Source organism: Mustela lutreola, chromosome 9 (genome assembly GCF_030435805.1).
Source record: "Mustela lutreola isolate mMusLut2 chromosome 9, mMusLut2.pri, whole genome shotgun sequence".
Lineage (NCBI taxonomy): Eukaryota > Metazoa > Chordata > Mammalia > Carnivora > Mustelidae > Mustela > Mustela lutreola.
In genome coordinates this window covers 14,415,556-14,430,943 of record NC_081298.1, presented here as the reverse complement: position 1 = coordinate 14,430,943, position 15,388 = coordinate 14,415,556, and the positions used below count along the sequence as shown (strand labels likewise).

General features: G+C 53.5%; 2 protein-coding genes across 4 annotated transcripts; one reads left to right on the top strand and one right to left on the bottom strand.

Moving 5' to 3' along the window:
• The first annotated feature begins 591 nt into the window (after window positions 1-591).
• Window positions 592-4,270, top strand: UBE2C (ubiquitin conjugating enzyme E2 C). 3 transcript variants are annotated; one of them, XM_059133014.1, is made up of 6 exons: window positions 592-876; window positions 1,433-1,460; window positions 2,175-2,261; window positions 3,201-3,405; window positions 3,501-3,560; window positions 4,021-4,270. In XM_059133014.1, the coding sequence occupies exons 1-6, from the start codon at window positions 776-778 to the stop codon at window positions 4,077-4,079; spliced, it is 540 nt and encodes a 179-aa protein (XP_058988997.1). In that variant the 5' UTR covers window positions 592-775; the 3' UTR covers window positions 4,080-4,270. The 3 variants fall into 3 exon arrangements, with proteins under 3 accessions (XP_058988997.1, XP_058988998.1, XP_058988999.1); XM_059133015.1 differs by lacking the exon at window positions 592-876 and adding an exon at window positions 971-1,070; XM_059133016.1 differs by lacking the exon at window positions 592-876 and adding an exon at window positions 1,120-1,287.
• A 4,115-nt stretch (window positions 4,271-8,385) lies between these two features.
• Window positions 8,386-11,124, bottom strand: TNNC2 (troponin C2, fast skeletal type). Its single transcript, XM_059133922.1, has 6 exons — window positions 10,990-11,124; window positions 9,481-9,532; window positions 9,198-9,341; window positions 8,991-9,105; window positions 8,727-8,863; window positions 8,386-8,575 (listed from the first exon to the last, which is right to left on the bottom strand). Exons 1-6 carry the CDS (start codon window positions 10,990-10,992, stop codon window positions 8,544-8,546), a joined length of 483 nt encoding a protein of 160 aa, XP_058989905.1. The 5' UTR covers window positions 10,993-11,124; the 3' UTR covers window positions 8,386-8,543.
• Between the last annotated feature and the right edge of the window lie 4,264 nt (window positions 11,125-15,388).

Below are 15,388 nucleotides of genomic sequence, written 5' to 3'. Positions count from 1 at the left end.
AGACAAAGCGGGGAACACTGTGTACCCTGCAAACCTTCCCTGTTTCTTATTTCTTCATGCTCTAAGGTGTGGAAGTGGCAGAATGTGTTGGCTGGCACTGTGGGGGTTGATGACAGACCAGAAGAAAAATGCGGAGAGGCTTTTATTACGCCCGTTTTACTCGCCCGTGTTTGAGGTCACAAAGCAAACCGTTGGAGAGGCCGAGTAGGAGCCTGTTTGTTTCCAGCAGTGTCGTGCTTTGGCCCTCCAGTGAATTTTCAGACACAGGTCCCAGGAGGTGTGCGGGACATTTTAAACTAGTGGAGGGGCAGGGGGTTCCGGGATGAGGGAAGGGTACTGATGTCATCAGACCCGAGCCCTCCCTTCCCCGTGGAGCAGGGATACCGGGGCGCAGCCGGGAGTTCCCTCCTGTAGCCAGGCCTGGAACCCGAAAGGGTTCATCCCACGTGGACTTTCTCTTGGCCCTTTAATGGTCGGCGTTTTCCAAAGGCCAGCAATCCACTGCAGATTCGTTAGTTAATGACAGCCTCTTCTGCCAATCGCCCTTCAGAAGCCTGTTCCCGCCGCCCAATGCTGGTGCGCTGGGGGGTGGGTGCAGCAGTTGCGCGGTGACAGCGCACTCCGGCGCGCCCTATTGGCTGGATCAAACGCAAGCGAGCCGCTGATTGGCCGGTGCTGCTGGAGGGTTACAATTCAAACGCGGGCGGGCGGACCCCGGGTCCTGCAGTTGCAGTCGTGCTCTCCGAGTTCCTGTCTCCCTCCTCGCGCCGCCCGGATGGCCTCCCAGAACCGCGACCCAGCTGCCGCCAGCGTCGCCGCCGCCCGCAAAGGAGCCGAGCCCAGCGGGGGCGCCGCCCGTGGACCCGTGGGCAAGAGGTAAGGAGTGTGGAGGGCCCGGCCGGGCACGACCTGGGCCTCGGCGTCTGGAGCTCGGACTTCCGGGCCCCCACCTCCTCCTGGGGTGGGTAGATGTGCGGGGACGGGAGGGCACGCAGGGAGCTCGGGTTGCCCTTAGAGGGCCCCCGGAAGGAGGACAAAAGGGGGAGGCACGCTGCCATGATCCTCCGCGGGTGAGTCAAGATGAAAGTGTGCCTGGGACCCTCGGTGGTCCGGCGAGGTGGGGGCGAGTGGAGACGGAAGTGGGGAGAAACTGGGATCCGGCACCGGGAGAGAGACGTCAGAGAAGCCGAGGGGCTTAAGAACAAGGCAGAACCGTCCTGCTGAGCCTGGTAGCTCACCCAGTTAGGAAGGGTGAGGACTCACTAGGACTCTCCGGTGGAAGTGGGGGTGAGTGTGCCCCAGCTGAGTCTGGCCTCAGGGCAGGGGGAGCCTCCATGACAGCTCCTCCAGAGTCATTGGGGTGAGGGAAGAAGCGCCCTGGGGAGCCTGGGCCGCCCACACTCCCAGGTGACTCCCAATGCTTATGTTGCAGGCTACAGCAGGAGCTGATGACCCTCATGGTGAGTGACTCCTGCCCAGACCCCCAAGCCAACTGATCCACCCTCCACCTCCCACTCACTTACCAGCACTGGGGACAAAATGATGAGTCCACTTCCCTGTCTTCTGGGAAGAAGTTAATCGATCCCACCTGCACCTTTCTTTCCAGGAGTGTCTACTCCAGGTCCCACCCAGCCCCACCATCAGCATGAAGTTCTCTCTAAAATACAGTTCCCTGAAGCCATGCAAGGCCTTCTGTCTACGTTGCCTGGCCCTACTTTCCTGCCCTGAGATTTACCCACACCCAACTCTGCCCTTACTATTCCTAGGAAATACACCTGTCATACTTTCAAGTAATTGTCCCTAGATGACCTTGTCTACTTTAACCCTGAATATCCCACTTGTGTCCTGATAATTGTATCTCTCCCTAGTCCGTGAGTCGTCTTTAGGCTTTGTATGTAACCAGCATGTCGAACTGAATTTTCCCAGCATCCAACAAGATTGGGGAGTACAGAGCTGCCTTCTGTTGCTCTGCATAACCCTTCCCTCCTTAACACACCCAGTACTCCTCCCCAAAGGGCAGGTTCCACCCCAAGAATTGAATCACTTCCTCAAAAAAAGCCTATAGATTTGATCCAGATTTTGGATCAAGATTTAATGAGCTTAAGGGGGAGGATTTCACCCACTGACCCCCAAAAGCGTACTCTGCAGCCCAGCAGATGTTGTTTCTTCCCCAGATGTCCGGTGACAAAGGAATTTCTGCCTTCCCTGAATCAGACAACCTTTTCAAATGGGTGGGGACCATCCACGGAGCAGCTGGCACAGTAAGTGTAGGGTCGAGGGAGGTGAGTGTGAGTTTGCTGGGTCTGGGGAGAGGTTGGAGATAAAAACCAAGTGCAGGTCAGCTTCAAGCCTGCCAGGACACTTCCTTGTTCTGTCCTTGTGCTCTCAGACTGTGGTCCTCATCTCCCTTTATACAGTAAGAGGTTGGGTTTAAAGCAGAGCTTTCCATCTTAGATGCCTGTGGAAGGCCAGACAGAAAAGAGTATGGAGCGTACCTGAGGACATTGGCCAATGGAAAGGCACAGGTCTCAAGATGGCAGCTTCCCATTGCTGCACATCTGGTTTAAGATGAGTCAGAAGGGGGAAAAAAAAAAAAAGGATGAGTCAGAAGGGGCACTTGGGTGGCTCAGTAGGGCGGCTGCCTTCGGCTTGGGTCATGATCCCAGGGTCCTGGGATCGAGCCCCGCCTCAGGCTCTCTGCTCAGTGGAGAGCCTGCTTCTCCCTCTCCCTCTGCCTGCAGCTCTGCCTACTTACTTGTGCTCTCTCTATCTCTCTGTCAAATAAATAAATAAAATCTTTAAAAAAAAAAAAAAAAAGAGTCAAATCCAGGGGCACGTGGCTGGCTTCATCAGTGAATGTGCAACTCTTGATTTCAGGGTTGTACGTTCAAGTCCTATGTTGGGCATAGAGATTACTTAAAAATGAAATCTTTCTAAAAAACAGAATTTCAGGTGTATGCCTTAAATATCCTAATTTTGACGTGTCAGCAGCTCATGTGCCTCACTAAAGCACAGGTAGTCGTCAGGATGCCAGTTTACCAGGGTCACTGAGGTCCCTGCCAGCTGGAAAGTACCGAGCCAGTGTAACACTTTTTATCAAGTCCCAGACAAACTCAAAAGCCCTTGAACGGCCCTTACTGGGGCTTGGGTTGGTAGGTGAGGCTCAGGCTCACTCCCCAGCTCTGTTTCTCCAATGCCAGGTGTATGAAGACCTGCGGTATAAGCTCTCCTTGGAGTTCCCCAGTGGCTACCCCTACAATGCGCCCACGGTGAAATTCCTCACACCCTGCTACCACCCCAACGTGGACACCCAGGGGAACATCTGCCTGGACATCCTGAAGGACAAGTGGTCAGCCCTATATGACGTCAGGACCATCCTGCTGTCCATCCAGAGCCTGCTAGGAGGTGACTTCTGAGACCAGCCCCTCCCTGAGCTTGGGAACGCAGCCCCGGCCAGCCTCTTCTCCTACTGACGATTCTCTCTTTCCGTCCACCCACAGAACCAAACATTGATAGTCCTTTGAACACACACGCTGCCGAGCTCTGGAAAAACCCCACAGGTGGGTCCTTCATCCTTCTCGGGCACCGGGTGATCCCTCCCCAACCTTCAAAGACTCCCTCAAACAGAAGGATGCTGGTGACTTGGGATTGTGTCCTGAGGACAGGCTTGGGGTGGGTGTCAGCCAGATAACCCAGTTCTGCCTCTGCCTCGGTGTTTCTGATTTGCCTGTTTGCTGTCAAATCAGAAAACCAACTTTCTACATTAATGTAGGTTGAGGGGCTTTGAAGTAGAAAGCAAACTTTGTGTAAATGACTTGCTCACTAAGCCCCAGTCACTTCCCCCAGCGTCCCTGGGGTCATGGAACCCATCCAGGAGAGCTGACAGGCAACCAACAGAAGGAGAATCGCACCCCCCCGACAGCTCCCCAGACTTGTACCACCTTTGTATCCTTGCCTGCCCCCTTGTCCCCCGTAACCCTTGTCCTCACCACTCCCTGAGGCCTGCCTGTTCTCTTCCAGCCTTTAAGAAGTACCTACAAGAAACCTACTCAAAGCAGGTCTCCAGCCAAGATCCCTGACTGTCCAGTCTCTCTCCTTGTGTTGTCTTTTTATTTTCTCCTTAGACAGTCTGTCTTTTTCTTCATTTCTATCTAGGACTGTGTATCTTCAGCTGTGGTGTCATTTTTGTTTTGTTTCTGTTTTTTAAATTAAGTCTCTGGTTGAGCCCTTGTGATGAATATATTAAATAAATACATTGGATTTTTTTTTTTTTACAAGTTGCCTTGTTGTTACCCCAGGGATGGGAGCGCTCAGGGTCGGTGGAGTAGGATCCCGGCTCTCGCCCTGCTCCTTTCCCCAAGGCCTGGAGGCAGCTGACAGGCTGAGCAGCTGAGCAAGGGGGTGATGAAGATTCCTTCCCTTGTGACCTTAGTCATTTTATGACTGCATCTGTCTCCTCTTCTAGAAGACGGTATTACAAAATGCTTTTCCATCTAGTTGTGATGTGCACTGGGAGCAGCAGTGGATATTGGAGCTGTCCCAGCTGAGTTACAGAGGAGGCTGAACCAGACCTTGAAGCGAAAGAGCTATAGCTGTAGAAGGAGTATATATATATATATATATACATATATATATGTATATATATATATATATGCACACGCGGGCACACAGCAGGGGCTTGGGAGGTGAGGACCAGCCACTGTGCTCTGACAGGGTGTGCTGGTCCTAAGACAGAAGAAAAGCACTCAGGTCCCCCTACACCAGGCCCGGGGTCTGGTAGACCACCAGGGAACACCTCTTCCTGCCAGACAGCCCAGGACAGCTTGACTCACCCCTTGGCCCAGCCGCCCCTCCATGGATGGCCCCACACTCCCAGGGAGTACATTCACCTCATCACCGGTGAGTCCTCCCGGCTGCTGTCCCCACTGGCCCAGGCCCCTGGCCCCAAGGCCCTCTTGACCCTGGCCTGCCACAGACCTCAGCCTTGAGCCCCTGAGAGGAAACTCCTGTGCCAACCAGGTGGGGTCCCTGCAGGGGCAGGCAGGGGGAAAAGCAGGCTAGGGTGATGGCCCTGGCCCAGGTCCCATGAGATGTCCAGGATGGACCAATAACAACAGCCAGGTGCCCTCCAACACTGCCTGGGTCTTGGCCTCACCCAACCTACCCAGCTTTGCCAGCAGCTGGTCCAGATGTGGATGCCCTCGGTCCAGGTCCTCTTCTTACATGGAGCTGTTAGCTCTCCCCTGTGGGTTTGGAGCAGGGCTGCCCAATCCAAGGTCCAGATAAATCTGCCAGGGGGCTACCTCAGATGCAAACTTTGATTCAGTCAGTCCAGGTGGGACCTGAGATCCTGCATTTCTCAAAGTTAAAGGTGTAGAGCAGTGTTCTCAAGGTGTAACCCTCCCATCTTTCACCTGGGACTTGGTAGAAATGCAAAGTCGTGATCCCAACAAGCTCTCCACGACTCTGATGCCCTCCCAACGTTGAAAAGCCCTAGCTAAAGGATGTCTAAGAACAGGGCCCGCCTTAGGACACCTCTCCATGTAGTCCTTGGTCAAAGCGTTTGCCCCCTGCCCCCAGGAAGGCCACATGGCCTGTCTCGTGTCAGTCCCAGGGGCTGACTGTAGTTCAGAACTAATCAGTGTTCCCTGGGATTAATTCCTGGGAGAAAGTAAAATTATTTTACTAATAGGGTTGCTAAAAAGAGGAGGGAGTCCGGGCAGTTGGTGCAGTCAGCTGCAGATGGAAGAAAGCCAAGCAGAGACAAGTAGCTGGGAGACAGAGGTGACATTGAGATTGGCCTCTGGCTGGGATGCCTCAGCACCCCAGTTGCAAGAGCCAGGAAAGCCCTTTAAAGTCTGTTTGCTTTAGGTTTTAGCCCTTGCAACAAAAAGAAGCCTAGTACAGGAAGTATTCGAAGGTATCGTTGTTCCCATACATGCCCTACAATTACTGAATATCTACAAAGTAAAAGCCCAAAGCAGGGGGAAGGACTAGGTCCTGTCCTCAGAGGCTGAACTTGGGCAACGAGGCACCGGTGAGTGGGGTAGAGTAAGTGCCCTACAGAGGGATGGTGAAGAGCTCTGACCCAGCAGTCCGCAAGCCACCCCCATGTTCCTTGCACACACTTAGACTTAACCTCTCTGTAAAATGCAAATTAGTAGCTACCTCAGAGGCTAGATGGGCCTTGGAATAGTGCCTACCTCGTCAGGTAATAAACGTCGGCTGTTAGACTCACATGTTACAAAAGCCCAGAAGTGGGGTACCTAATGCAGACCAGGGGGGTCAGAGAGGGCTGTCTGCAGAAGGAGATGGGGTATGAAGAAGTTCAGGGGTATGGAATACTGGCAAAGTACCATGGTAGTCAGGTCCCATTGGGCTTGTAGGGCCTTCCAGTTAAAGGCCTGTAATTAAAATGCAAGGGCTTTATCTTGAGGCAGCTAATGAAACCTTGAGTAGGCAGGGATGTGATCAGATTTGGTTTCAGAAAGCTGCTCCTGGCTGCCACCTGGGGACTGAGTGGCAGGGAGATTAACTGCTGTTCTCAGCAACCTGGCGAGCTGTGGCGGCAGCCCAAGTCACAACACCGAGTAGGCTCAGAGAGGAGGGGGTAGGAAGAAAGGAGCAGGGCAGAGTCAATTACAGGGGGCGAGTGGGCTCCGGAACTCCTGATTTGGACCCATCCCTCGGGGTGCCACCCCTGAGGTAAATGAGTGTTGGGAGAACAGGATGGGAGGTGAGCGGGATTTCTCCGTGTAGGGCAGGACCAGTGCCAAGGACTCAGGACAGGCAGGCAGAACTGTCACCAGGTAGATGGGGCCACAGTTGAGAGCCTTGCTCTTCTTTCCTCCAAATGTCCGCATGCCTGGCTACGTCACCTCACTCTGCCTTCATGTCCTCTGCTGTAAAATGGGCAGAACAGCATCCAACTGCCTCAAGGGTTGTGTAAACGGAAGAGACCTGCCTGCAAGGCATGGGGCCCAGCACACAGGAAGCAGTCCTAGTGATGAGGACTGACCCCTACTGGAGATACACACTGGGGAACATGAATGAATAAGTCAGAAAGGGGAGCCGTGAACACAAAGGACTTGCAGAGGGAGGACTGTGGCAATGAATAACAGGGCGGGCCAATGTTTCCAGGTGATAGTAGTGATATTAATAATAGCATTAAGCACTTAGCATGTGCCACGCTCTGTTCTAAGCACTCTGCACTACACACACTAACTTGTTCTCACAACCCTGCAAGGTACGTACTGTCATCAAACCCATTTTACAGAATAGGAAATTGAACCACAGAGTGGTTTGTCACTGGCAATGAGGATTCAAACTCTACAAGCACAGTCACCACTGCACCGCATTAGCTTGGACCTGAAACCTGCTCTAACTGAGCTGTGTGCAAAGAGCTCTGGAAGCCAGAGCCCACTTAGCCAGTGGTAGCAGGGATCAAGGGAGAAGAGGGTATCTGAGCTGGGTCTTGGTCTCTTTGAGATGGTATCTGAGCTGAGTTGAAAAATTTGCCAGGCTTGTTAGAGGAAAAAGGGCCCCCCAAGGAAGGAGGAGACCAAAAACCCAAAGGCTTGAAAGTGCACCCCCACTGTCCAGAGCGGAGCCACAAATCGGCCGGTGTGGCTGAAACCTGAGCGAGAAAGGAGAGGAAAGGAATTTGAACTTGATTCTAGAAGCAAAGGGGAGCCTTGAAGGTCTTTCAACAGGGGACCAGTGAGGTCAGATTTCTTTTAGCTAGATCATGTTAATGGGCCCTGTGCTGAGCTCATTGGCAGGAGCTAGAGGCAGGGATCCAGTGTGGAGATGATGACGTCAGAAACGCCTTCCCGGCTGTGCGCCCCCACCCTCCTGTCCCACCTGCAGTATGGAGCACCTAGAAACACTCAGAAGAGACGAAGTAGAAGTCACGCAGGAATGCATGCCGCCTGGAACGGATGGATACAGGGCTCAACTTTCCCATTCCCAGCCCGTGAGCCTGCGCGCAAGAACCAAAGGCTGCAGAAAGGAAGGACGGTGGGGAAGGAAGGGGGCCTCACCTCGGGCTCCTCCGAATTCCAGCCTCCTGCCACGCCCTCATCCTACCCGCCACCCCAGCACCCTCCCCCGGACAGTTCCAAGCCCCCGCCCCGGGCCTCCCTCTTCCAGCGTCAGGCGCGTCGCGGCCGGGTAGGCCGAGCTGTCCACGTCCAGTTCCAGCCCCGGGGAAGCTGCCCAGCTCTTCCGCGCGGCCCTGGGCTCCTGCGCCTTGGGGCGCCTCGCAGCTTGGCTTCCCCCTCTTCCGAGCCTCGGGTGGCGCCCCAGTCGGGAGGGCCCTGACACCTCCCCCAGCCCCCACCCCGCACCCCGCACCCCGCTCCTCCTCTCACTCAGGCTACGCGCTTTGCAGTGTCTGCTTTTATTCCCTCTGGACGCGGAGCCAGCAGGGGCCGCGCCTCCCTCCGGCGGCGGAGAGCCGGGCCGGGCGGGGGGCGGAGGGCGGGAGGTGACAGTGCCCTCGCCGGAGGGACGCGCGGTCTGGGCGCAGGCGAGGGCGACTTTTACTGCACGCCTTCCATCATCTTCAGGAACTCTGCGGGGAAGGAGAGGAGAAGCATAAATCGCAGGAAACCGCCGGGAGCTCCCCACCCCGCCCACGAAGCCGCCGACAGCCCAGTGCGTCGGGGCCACGCCCCGGGCGTTCCTCCTGGCTCCGCCCCCTGCCGCGCCCCCGCGGCCCTCACCGTCGAAGTCAATGCGGCCGTCGTTGTTCTTGTCTCCATCTTTCATGAGGGATTCGATCTCCTCGTCGGTCACGTGCTCCCCAGAGGCCCTGAAAATCTCAGCCAGCTCCTCCGCATCGATGTAGCCGTCCGCGTTCCTGGGCGGGCGAAGGGACAGGGTGCGACTCAGGGCAGGCAGGGGCGAGTCGCCCTGGCCCCGGCGACGCCCCCTCCCTCCCGGCCCCGCGGAGAAGTGAAGCGCGGTGCGGCCGGGCCCCAGCGCACCTGTCAAAGATGCGGAAACACTCGGCCAGCTCCTCCTCGCTCTTCCCCTTCGCATCCTCTTTCATCTGGCGCACCATCATGACCAAGAACTCCTCGAAGTCGATGGTGCCGCTGCCTGAGGGGAGCAGGTGGCGGATGAGCCTCACCCCTGTATCCCCACCTCTCCCACCACCGTCGCATCCCCGCCTCGGAGAACCACCTGCTCACCGTCCTCGTCCACCTCCTCGATGATGGCGTCCAGCTCCTCTTTGGTGGGTGTCTGGCCCAGCATCCTCATCACCGTGCCCAACTCCTTGACGCTGATGTCCCCGCCACCATCAGCATCAAACATGTCGAAGGCAGCCTTGAACTCTGAAAGAGCCAGAGGACTGAGGTGGGGCTGGCTAGACTGTCAGCCTCACACCTTCTCTGCCACCCTGCCGGACACCAGACCTTGCCCAGCACACCTCCACCCGGCAGCCAGCCCTCCCACCCGCACCCCTGCACTCACCAGCGATCATCTCCTCGCTGAGGTAGGACCGGGCCTCCGCCTGCTGGTCCGTCTGCAGAAGACACAGAGTCAGAGAGTGGAAGGGGTGGCCCCAGAGCTCATTCTTGCCTCAACCCCCTTCTGTCATTGTGCTTTGGTCTTCCAGAAAAAAACGATTCCAAACCAGCACCACATTTTGCATGCTCCCACAGCTACCTGACCCCAGTTTTGAAGAACCAGGGAGGAAACACAGATTATGCCCAAGGTCTTCAACCTTGCTAATCAGATGTCAAGTCAGGAATCCCCCCCACCCCGCCACCCACTAACCTCAGGCAAGTCACTTATTCTACCCTCTCTCTTCTCAGCAGCTTTTCAGGGATGAGGTGACATCCGGGATGTGAAAGGGTTTTGGACAGCGCCACCACGATTCCAGTGTCCTCTCCCAGTTTTCCCTAGCTCCCAGCAGAGCCTGGCTCTGTAATAGGGGCTCAATACCTTTGTTTGTTCTCAAATAAATAATAATGCAAGGGAAAGTCATTGAGCACGGGTTAGGTGACAGGCCAGAGACTGGGCCCTGGGACCCAAAAGACTCAGACGCATCATCCCTTCCCTCCAGGAACTTGTGCAGATGGAGATTTTAATTTTCTTTCTTATCATTGAGCCATTGGAGTAAATACTACTGGTGCTGGGGAGAATGTGATGGGGGCCCTGTGGAGGTGAAAATAAGATTTGGGGGGAGGGGGTCTGGCCACCTCCAACCCAAGCCGTCGGGCTCTGGGGGCTTTGAAGGGAGGCTGGCTGGGGGGAGGGCTGAGGCGGCCAAGGCGTTCTGCCCCCGGCTACTGCCCTCTTCCTTGCCCTCCCCTCCTCCCTCCTCCTTGCCCACACAAGAGGATGGGCTATTTTTAGCCTGGCATGGGCAACAGCAGCTGTCCTCCAGGGTCTAGTTACCCCTTGAAGTGAAGTGGGGAGGGGGACCTCAGGGGAATTGATAGCCCCAGATTAGGAACCCTCTCTGGGAGGCAGAGGTCTCTCTAACCTTGGTCTATCATCTTCTGCCCCTTCTCCGCAGCACCCTCAGAGCTCTTGGGATCCTGCACCTTAGCTGGCTTGAGACCCTGCAGCGCAACCCCCCCCCCTTCTTCCAGAAGAGTCTTCAGGAGAGTTTGGCAAGGCTTCTAGCCCACCCCTGCTGCTGGCTTGCTGGGTGACTCACTCTGGCCCTTAGGATCCCCCCCCCCCCATCATGAGGGAGACAAGCAAGGAGCCCCTCATGGCTCCATGACCAACACAGCCGGAGCCTCAGATCTGCAGGGAGTCAGCAATCATCAGAACACCCCAATCCCCCCCACCCCTGGGGAAGTCTAAGGCCTTCTTCCCAGTCTTCCTCCTAGATATCTGGGCTCCAGGAACCTTCATGTTCCATCTTCAAATGTCCAATTACTGAACTACAGAACACCCAGATCTGGCCTGGAAGAGGTCCAGAAGAGTTTCAGCAAGCAAAGGGATGAAGTCCCTTCTTGGCCTTACCATGGTTGCTAGTCCCAGGGCCTCCTCCTCTGCTGCACGTCACCTCCTCAGCACTCCACCACCCGAAGATGCCCTGGCCTGCTCCAGCCCCTTGGATTTGTAGGGGCACCCTCTCCTCCCACCTCCCTGCTCCCCAGGACTAGTTGCCCTGGCCAATCAGATCCTGGGGTCAGCGAGCGCCTCCTCCCCCCACCGCATCCCAGAGTCCTAGCCCATTACCTAATTTAGCCAAGGGCCCTTGCAGAGAAATTTAAGCCTCTGAGCAGGTGGCAGGCCTTGATGTCCTAGATTCTTGGGAGGAGAACCCGCCCTGCTCCACTGCTTTAGGGAGCCCCTGCTCAAGAAACACGGTGGCTCCAAGATGGGTAAAGGACAATCGGAATGGAGAAAAGTGAAGCAGCACAGCAGTCTGAAACCCAAGATCCTGGTCCTGTCGCTGCTAGCTGTGCACTCTTAGGCAGGCGACCTGCCACTCTGAGATTCAGTTTCCTTCTCTGGGAGGTGGAGATGGGGACAGTCGTGACCTCCCTCACAGACAGGCCATGGGAAATGAATCCCAGCTCTAAGTCACCTAGCTTGTGCTGGCTCCATAGGGTTGGTGCTTGGCAAGTGGAACGGCCGGCCTGTCTGAACTGTGGTGGAGGGCCGGGGAGGGGAGGAGGAGAAGGTGACAGCCGCGGTCATTGAACCTCTAGGACGAGCCACACACTATGCTAAGCATTTTAACCATGTGATCTCACCTAGATCACCCCCATCCCATGAGGGAAAAGCTATTATTATTCCCTTTTTACTAGGGAGCTTTGTAAATCATAAAGGTCTCTAGTCATATCAGTGATTCTTATTAATCCTGAAGGGAGGGGCACCTGGGTTGTTCAGTTGGTTGGCCTCTGCCTTCGGCTCAGGTCATGATCCCACGGTCCTGGGATTGAGCCCCACGTCAGGCTCCCTGCTCAGCCAAGAGCCTGCCTCCCCCTCTATCTCTGCCTCCTGCTCTGCTTACTTGTGCTCTCTCTCTCTCTCTGTCAAATAAAGAAATAAAATCTTAAAAAAAAGAGAAAAGTCCTTAAGGGAAGTTGGGACAGCCCTTGAGGGGACCTGTCCAAACAAGAAATCTAGGGAGGGGTCCAGGAGATGGGTATGTAGTCGGAGGAGAAATAAATGTTGAAAGCAGACCTTTCTCTCATTTACCTTTGCCAGGGAAAAGGTGTTTGAGATTCTTTTTTTTTTTTTTTTTTTTTGAGGGCAAGGGAGACTAGGTGGGGACAAGCTCTCCAGGTGAGTAAAGGGGCAGCCGGCCCCTTCCTAGAGCTCCGTGAAGAAGTCCTGAGCCCCTCAGCTGTCCATCTGGAAAGTGAAGGGATGGGCAGAGCAAGCCCAGGCTGAAGGGAGCCCATCCTCCAAACCCACAGGGTCCAGACTGGGTGTCGGAGAGGTAGGCGCTGTGGTAGGATGCTGTGGACAGTGGCTAAGCCAACAGAAAGAGCACGAAGACAACTGAGCGCACAGCCTGGGGCCAGTGAGAGGAGGCTGGATTCCAAGGAAGGCAGACGGACGGAGGCAGCTGGACCGCCATCTTCCTCTATTTATAGGCATTCCCAAGAAAAGCTCAGTGGAGCTAGGCCAGACTATGTAAGGCCTCCCCCGGCCGGGCAGAGGACCAAGGGGGCAGTGACACCAGGGGAGTCCAATTTGGTTGTGAGCCCTGGAGCCACTAATGATTCCTTTGAAGCAGGGAGTTTGGAACCCTCAGCAATCATTTGTTCATTAATTTGTTCTTTCATTTATTCAGGAAAATAGATAAGGTGCAAATTTACCTATTCCCTCTAACTCCTCCAATCTCCATCCCCTTCCCTCCCCATCCTACATGCTGCTGTGCTCTGGTCAGACTAAAACACAGCTCCAAACAACGCCCTAAGTAGCCTCCGGGTCTTTGCACGTGCTGCTTGTTTCTGCCAGAACTCCCATCGTCTCTCTCTTCACCTGCCCACTTCCCTGTCAACTTTCTCAGCTTTCACATCACTTCCTTGTGACACAGGGCTCATTCAGACAGTAGAGCATGCAACTCTTTTTTTTTTTTTTTTTAAGATTTTATTTATTTGACAGAGAGAGACAGCAAGAGAGGGAACACAGCAAGGGGGTTGGGAGAGGGAGAAGCGTGCTTCCCACTGAGCAGGGAGCCCAATGTGGGGCTCGATCCCAGAACCCTGGGATCATGGCCTGAGCTGAAGCCAGACGCTTAATCACTGAGCCTCCTGGGCACCTCAGCATGCAACACTTGATCTTGGTGTCATGGGTATATATGTATATATATGTTTTTTTTTTTAAGATTTTATTTATTTATTTATCAAAGAGAGTCTGAGCACAAGCAGGCAGAGAGGCAGGCAGAGGCAGAGGGAGAAGCAGGCTCCCCGCTGAGCAAGAAGCCCAATGCGGGACTCGATCCCAGGACGCTGAGATCATGACCTGAGCCGAAGGCAGCTGCTCAACCAACGGAGCCACCCAGGCGTCCCAATATATGTATATATTTTTTAACTTATTTACTTATATTTATATGAATGTGTATTTAAATATATAAGTATATCTATATTTATATAAATATTTAATTCACATACATGTGTATATATACCCATATATGTATATATTTCAATATAGTTAAATATATAAAATATCTATAATTTATACATAAATATATAACATATAATGTATATATAAAATATATAATATATATATATATATATATTTAAAGGGGCGCCTGGCTGGCTCAGTTAGTGGCCCATAGGACTCTTGATCTCCAGGTCCTAAGTTTGAGCCCCACGATGGGTGTAGAGATTACTTGGAAAAAAATAAATAAATAAAAATTAAAAATAATATCAGTTCCTTTGGGATCCCTCCTCCCCTACTAAGGCCAAGGGAGTCCAAGGCAGTCTCCAGTAGTTTCTTCAATCATGGGCCTGAGCATGCCACATGACATGCCTGCTCTGAGTTCCATGGACCGAAGACTGTTACTGTTCATCACTGCGTTCCCCAGCATGCAGCACTTAGCACGCACTCAATAAGTATCGTGTTCTTTATATGAATAACTGGACAGAGGAGCATCTGGTTAAGAGAAGGAAATTCCTAACCATCAGAATAATCATCGGAATAATCATGGGAACGGGAAGCCTCCAGAGAAAAGGAGCTTCCTGTTACTGAATGTATGCAACCAGGAATTTAATGACCATCTCTCAGGACAGCTGTGGGGAGATACTATACAGAATCGGAGGAGGGGCACCTGGGTGGCTCAGTGGGTTAGAGCCTCTGCCTTGGGCTCAGGTCATGATCCCAGGGTTCTGGGATCAAGCCCCACATAGGGCTCTCTGCTCAGCAGAGAGCCTGCTTCCTCCTCTCTCTCTGCCTGCTTCTCTGTGATCTCCTTCTGTCAAATAAAAAAATAAAATCTTTAAAAAAAAAAAAAAAAAAAGAATCCAAGGAGAGTGGAGAATACAAGACATCACGAAACCTAGTTCTCATCCTATTTGTAAGACCCAAGGTAGGTCCCTTCCCCTTCTGTAAAATACAGGTACCAGACCAGATTTCTGACGGCCCATGGTTTTATGAGCACCTGCTTTGTACCCAGACTTGGGAGACATAGGCCCAAACACAAGTTAATATTGTTTGGTGTTCAGTGAATGAGTGGGTGTTGAATGAATTAAGGAATGAAGTGTGTCCCTTTTTGCCCTTCACCCTACTACTAAGCTGAATGAAGAGTAGCGTGGACTTTGGGCATAGATCCAAGCTCCTCTATTTCCTAGCACTGGATTTTGGGAAAGTCAGTTTGCCTCTTCATCCTGAAAATGGGCCATTATTATCTGATAACAGCCCCCTTCCTCAACATGTGAGTGTGAGCTGTGTGTGGCCCCACAGAAAATGCCTATAACAGGATGTAGGTCACGGTGGAACCTTTGTGCATAGCAGAGCAGGGAGTGTGTTTCCCATTCAAAGCTACTTCCCCCACCTCTCCTGGGCTGTTCAAAAAGGGTAGGAAGGATTGTCAGAGAGATCTTATTTGCTCCATTGGAGGACAGCAAGGCCTTTTGACAGGAAGCGGCAATAAATTCTTTCCTGACCCAATGCTGCCCTCCGGGTAAAAGATAAAACACAGCCAGCCTTTCAGAGGAGCTGCTGAGATTGCCAGGCCTTCTGTGTGGGAAAAGAACAGAATGAGGAACTCAGGAGAGGTAGGCTGCAAGGTCCCACACTCAAAAACCACTGGCAAACTGTGGGACTTTGGGCAAGTCAGTCTGCCTTTCTGGATCTCACTTCCTCGTCTGCTACTTCCTATGTGCGAGGCTCCAGCAGAGACTGCAAAGAACCTGTGAGCACTGGAGGAACAAGGATAACTATGTAGCTGATCATTTGT

Excerpts from the sequence above, each read along its gene's own strand:
- UBE2C (XM_059133014.1), top strand. The coding sequence starts at position 776 with ATGGCCTCCCAGAACCGCGACCCAGCTGCCGCCAGCGTCGCCGCCGCC. Across the intron at positions 1,461-2,174 it reads AGGAGCTGATGACCCTCATG|ATGTCCGGTGACAAAGGAAT; the intron begins GTGAGTGACTCC and ends TTTCTTCCCCAG. Across the intron at positions 2,262-3,200 it reads TCCACGGAGCAGCTGGCACA|GTGTATGAAGACCTGCGGTA; the intron begins GTAAGTGTAGGG and ends CTCCAATGCCAG.
- TNNC2 (XM_059133922.1), bottom strand. Across the intron at positions 9,106-9,197 it reads CGAGGAGGTGGACGAGGACG|GCAGCGGCACCATCGACTTC; the intron begins GTGAGCAGGTGG and ends TGCTCCCCTCAG. Across the intron at positions 8,864-8,990 it reads TGTTTCCGCATCTTTGACAG|GAACGCGGACGGCTACATCG; the intron begins GTGCGCTGGGGC and ends TCGCCCGCCCAG.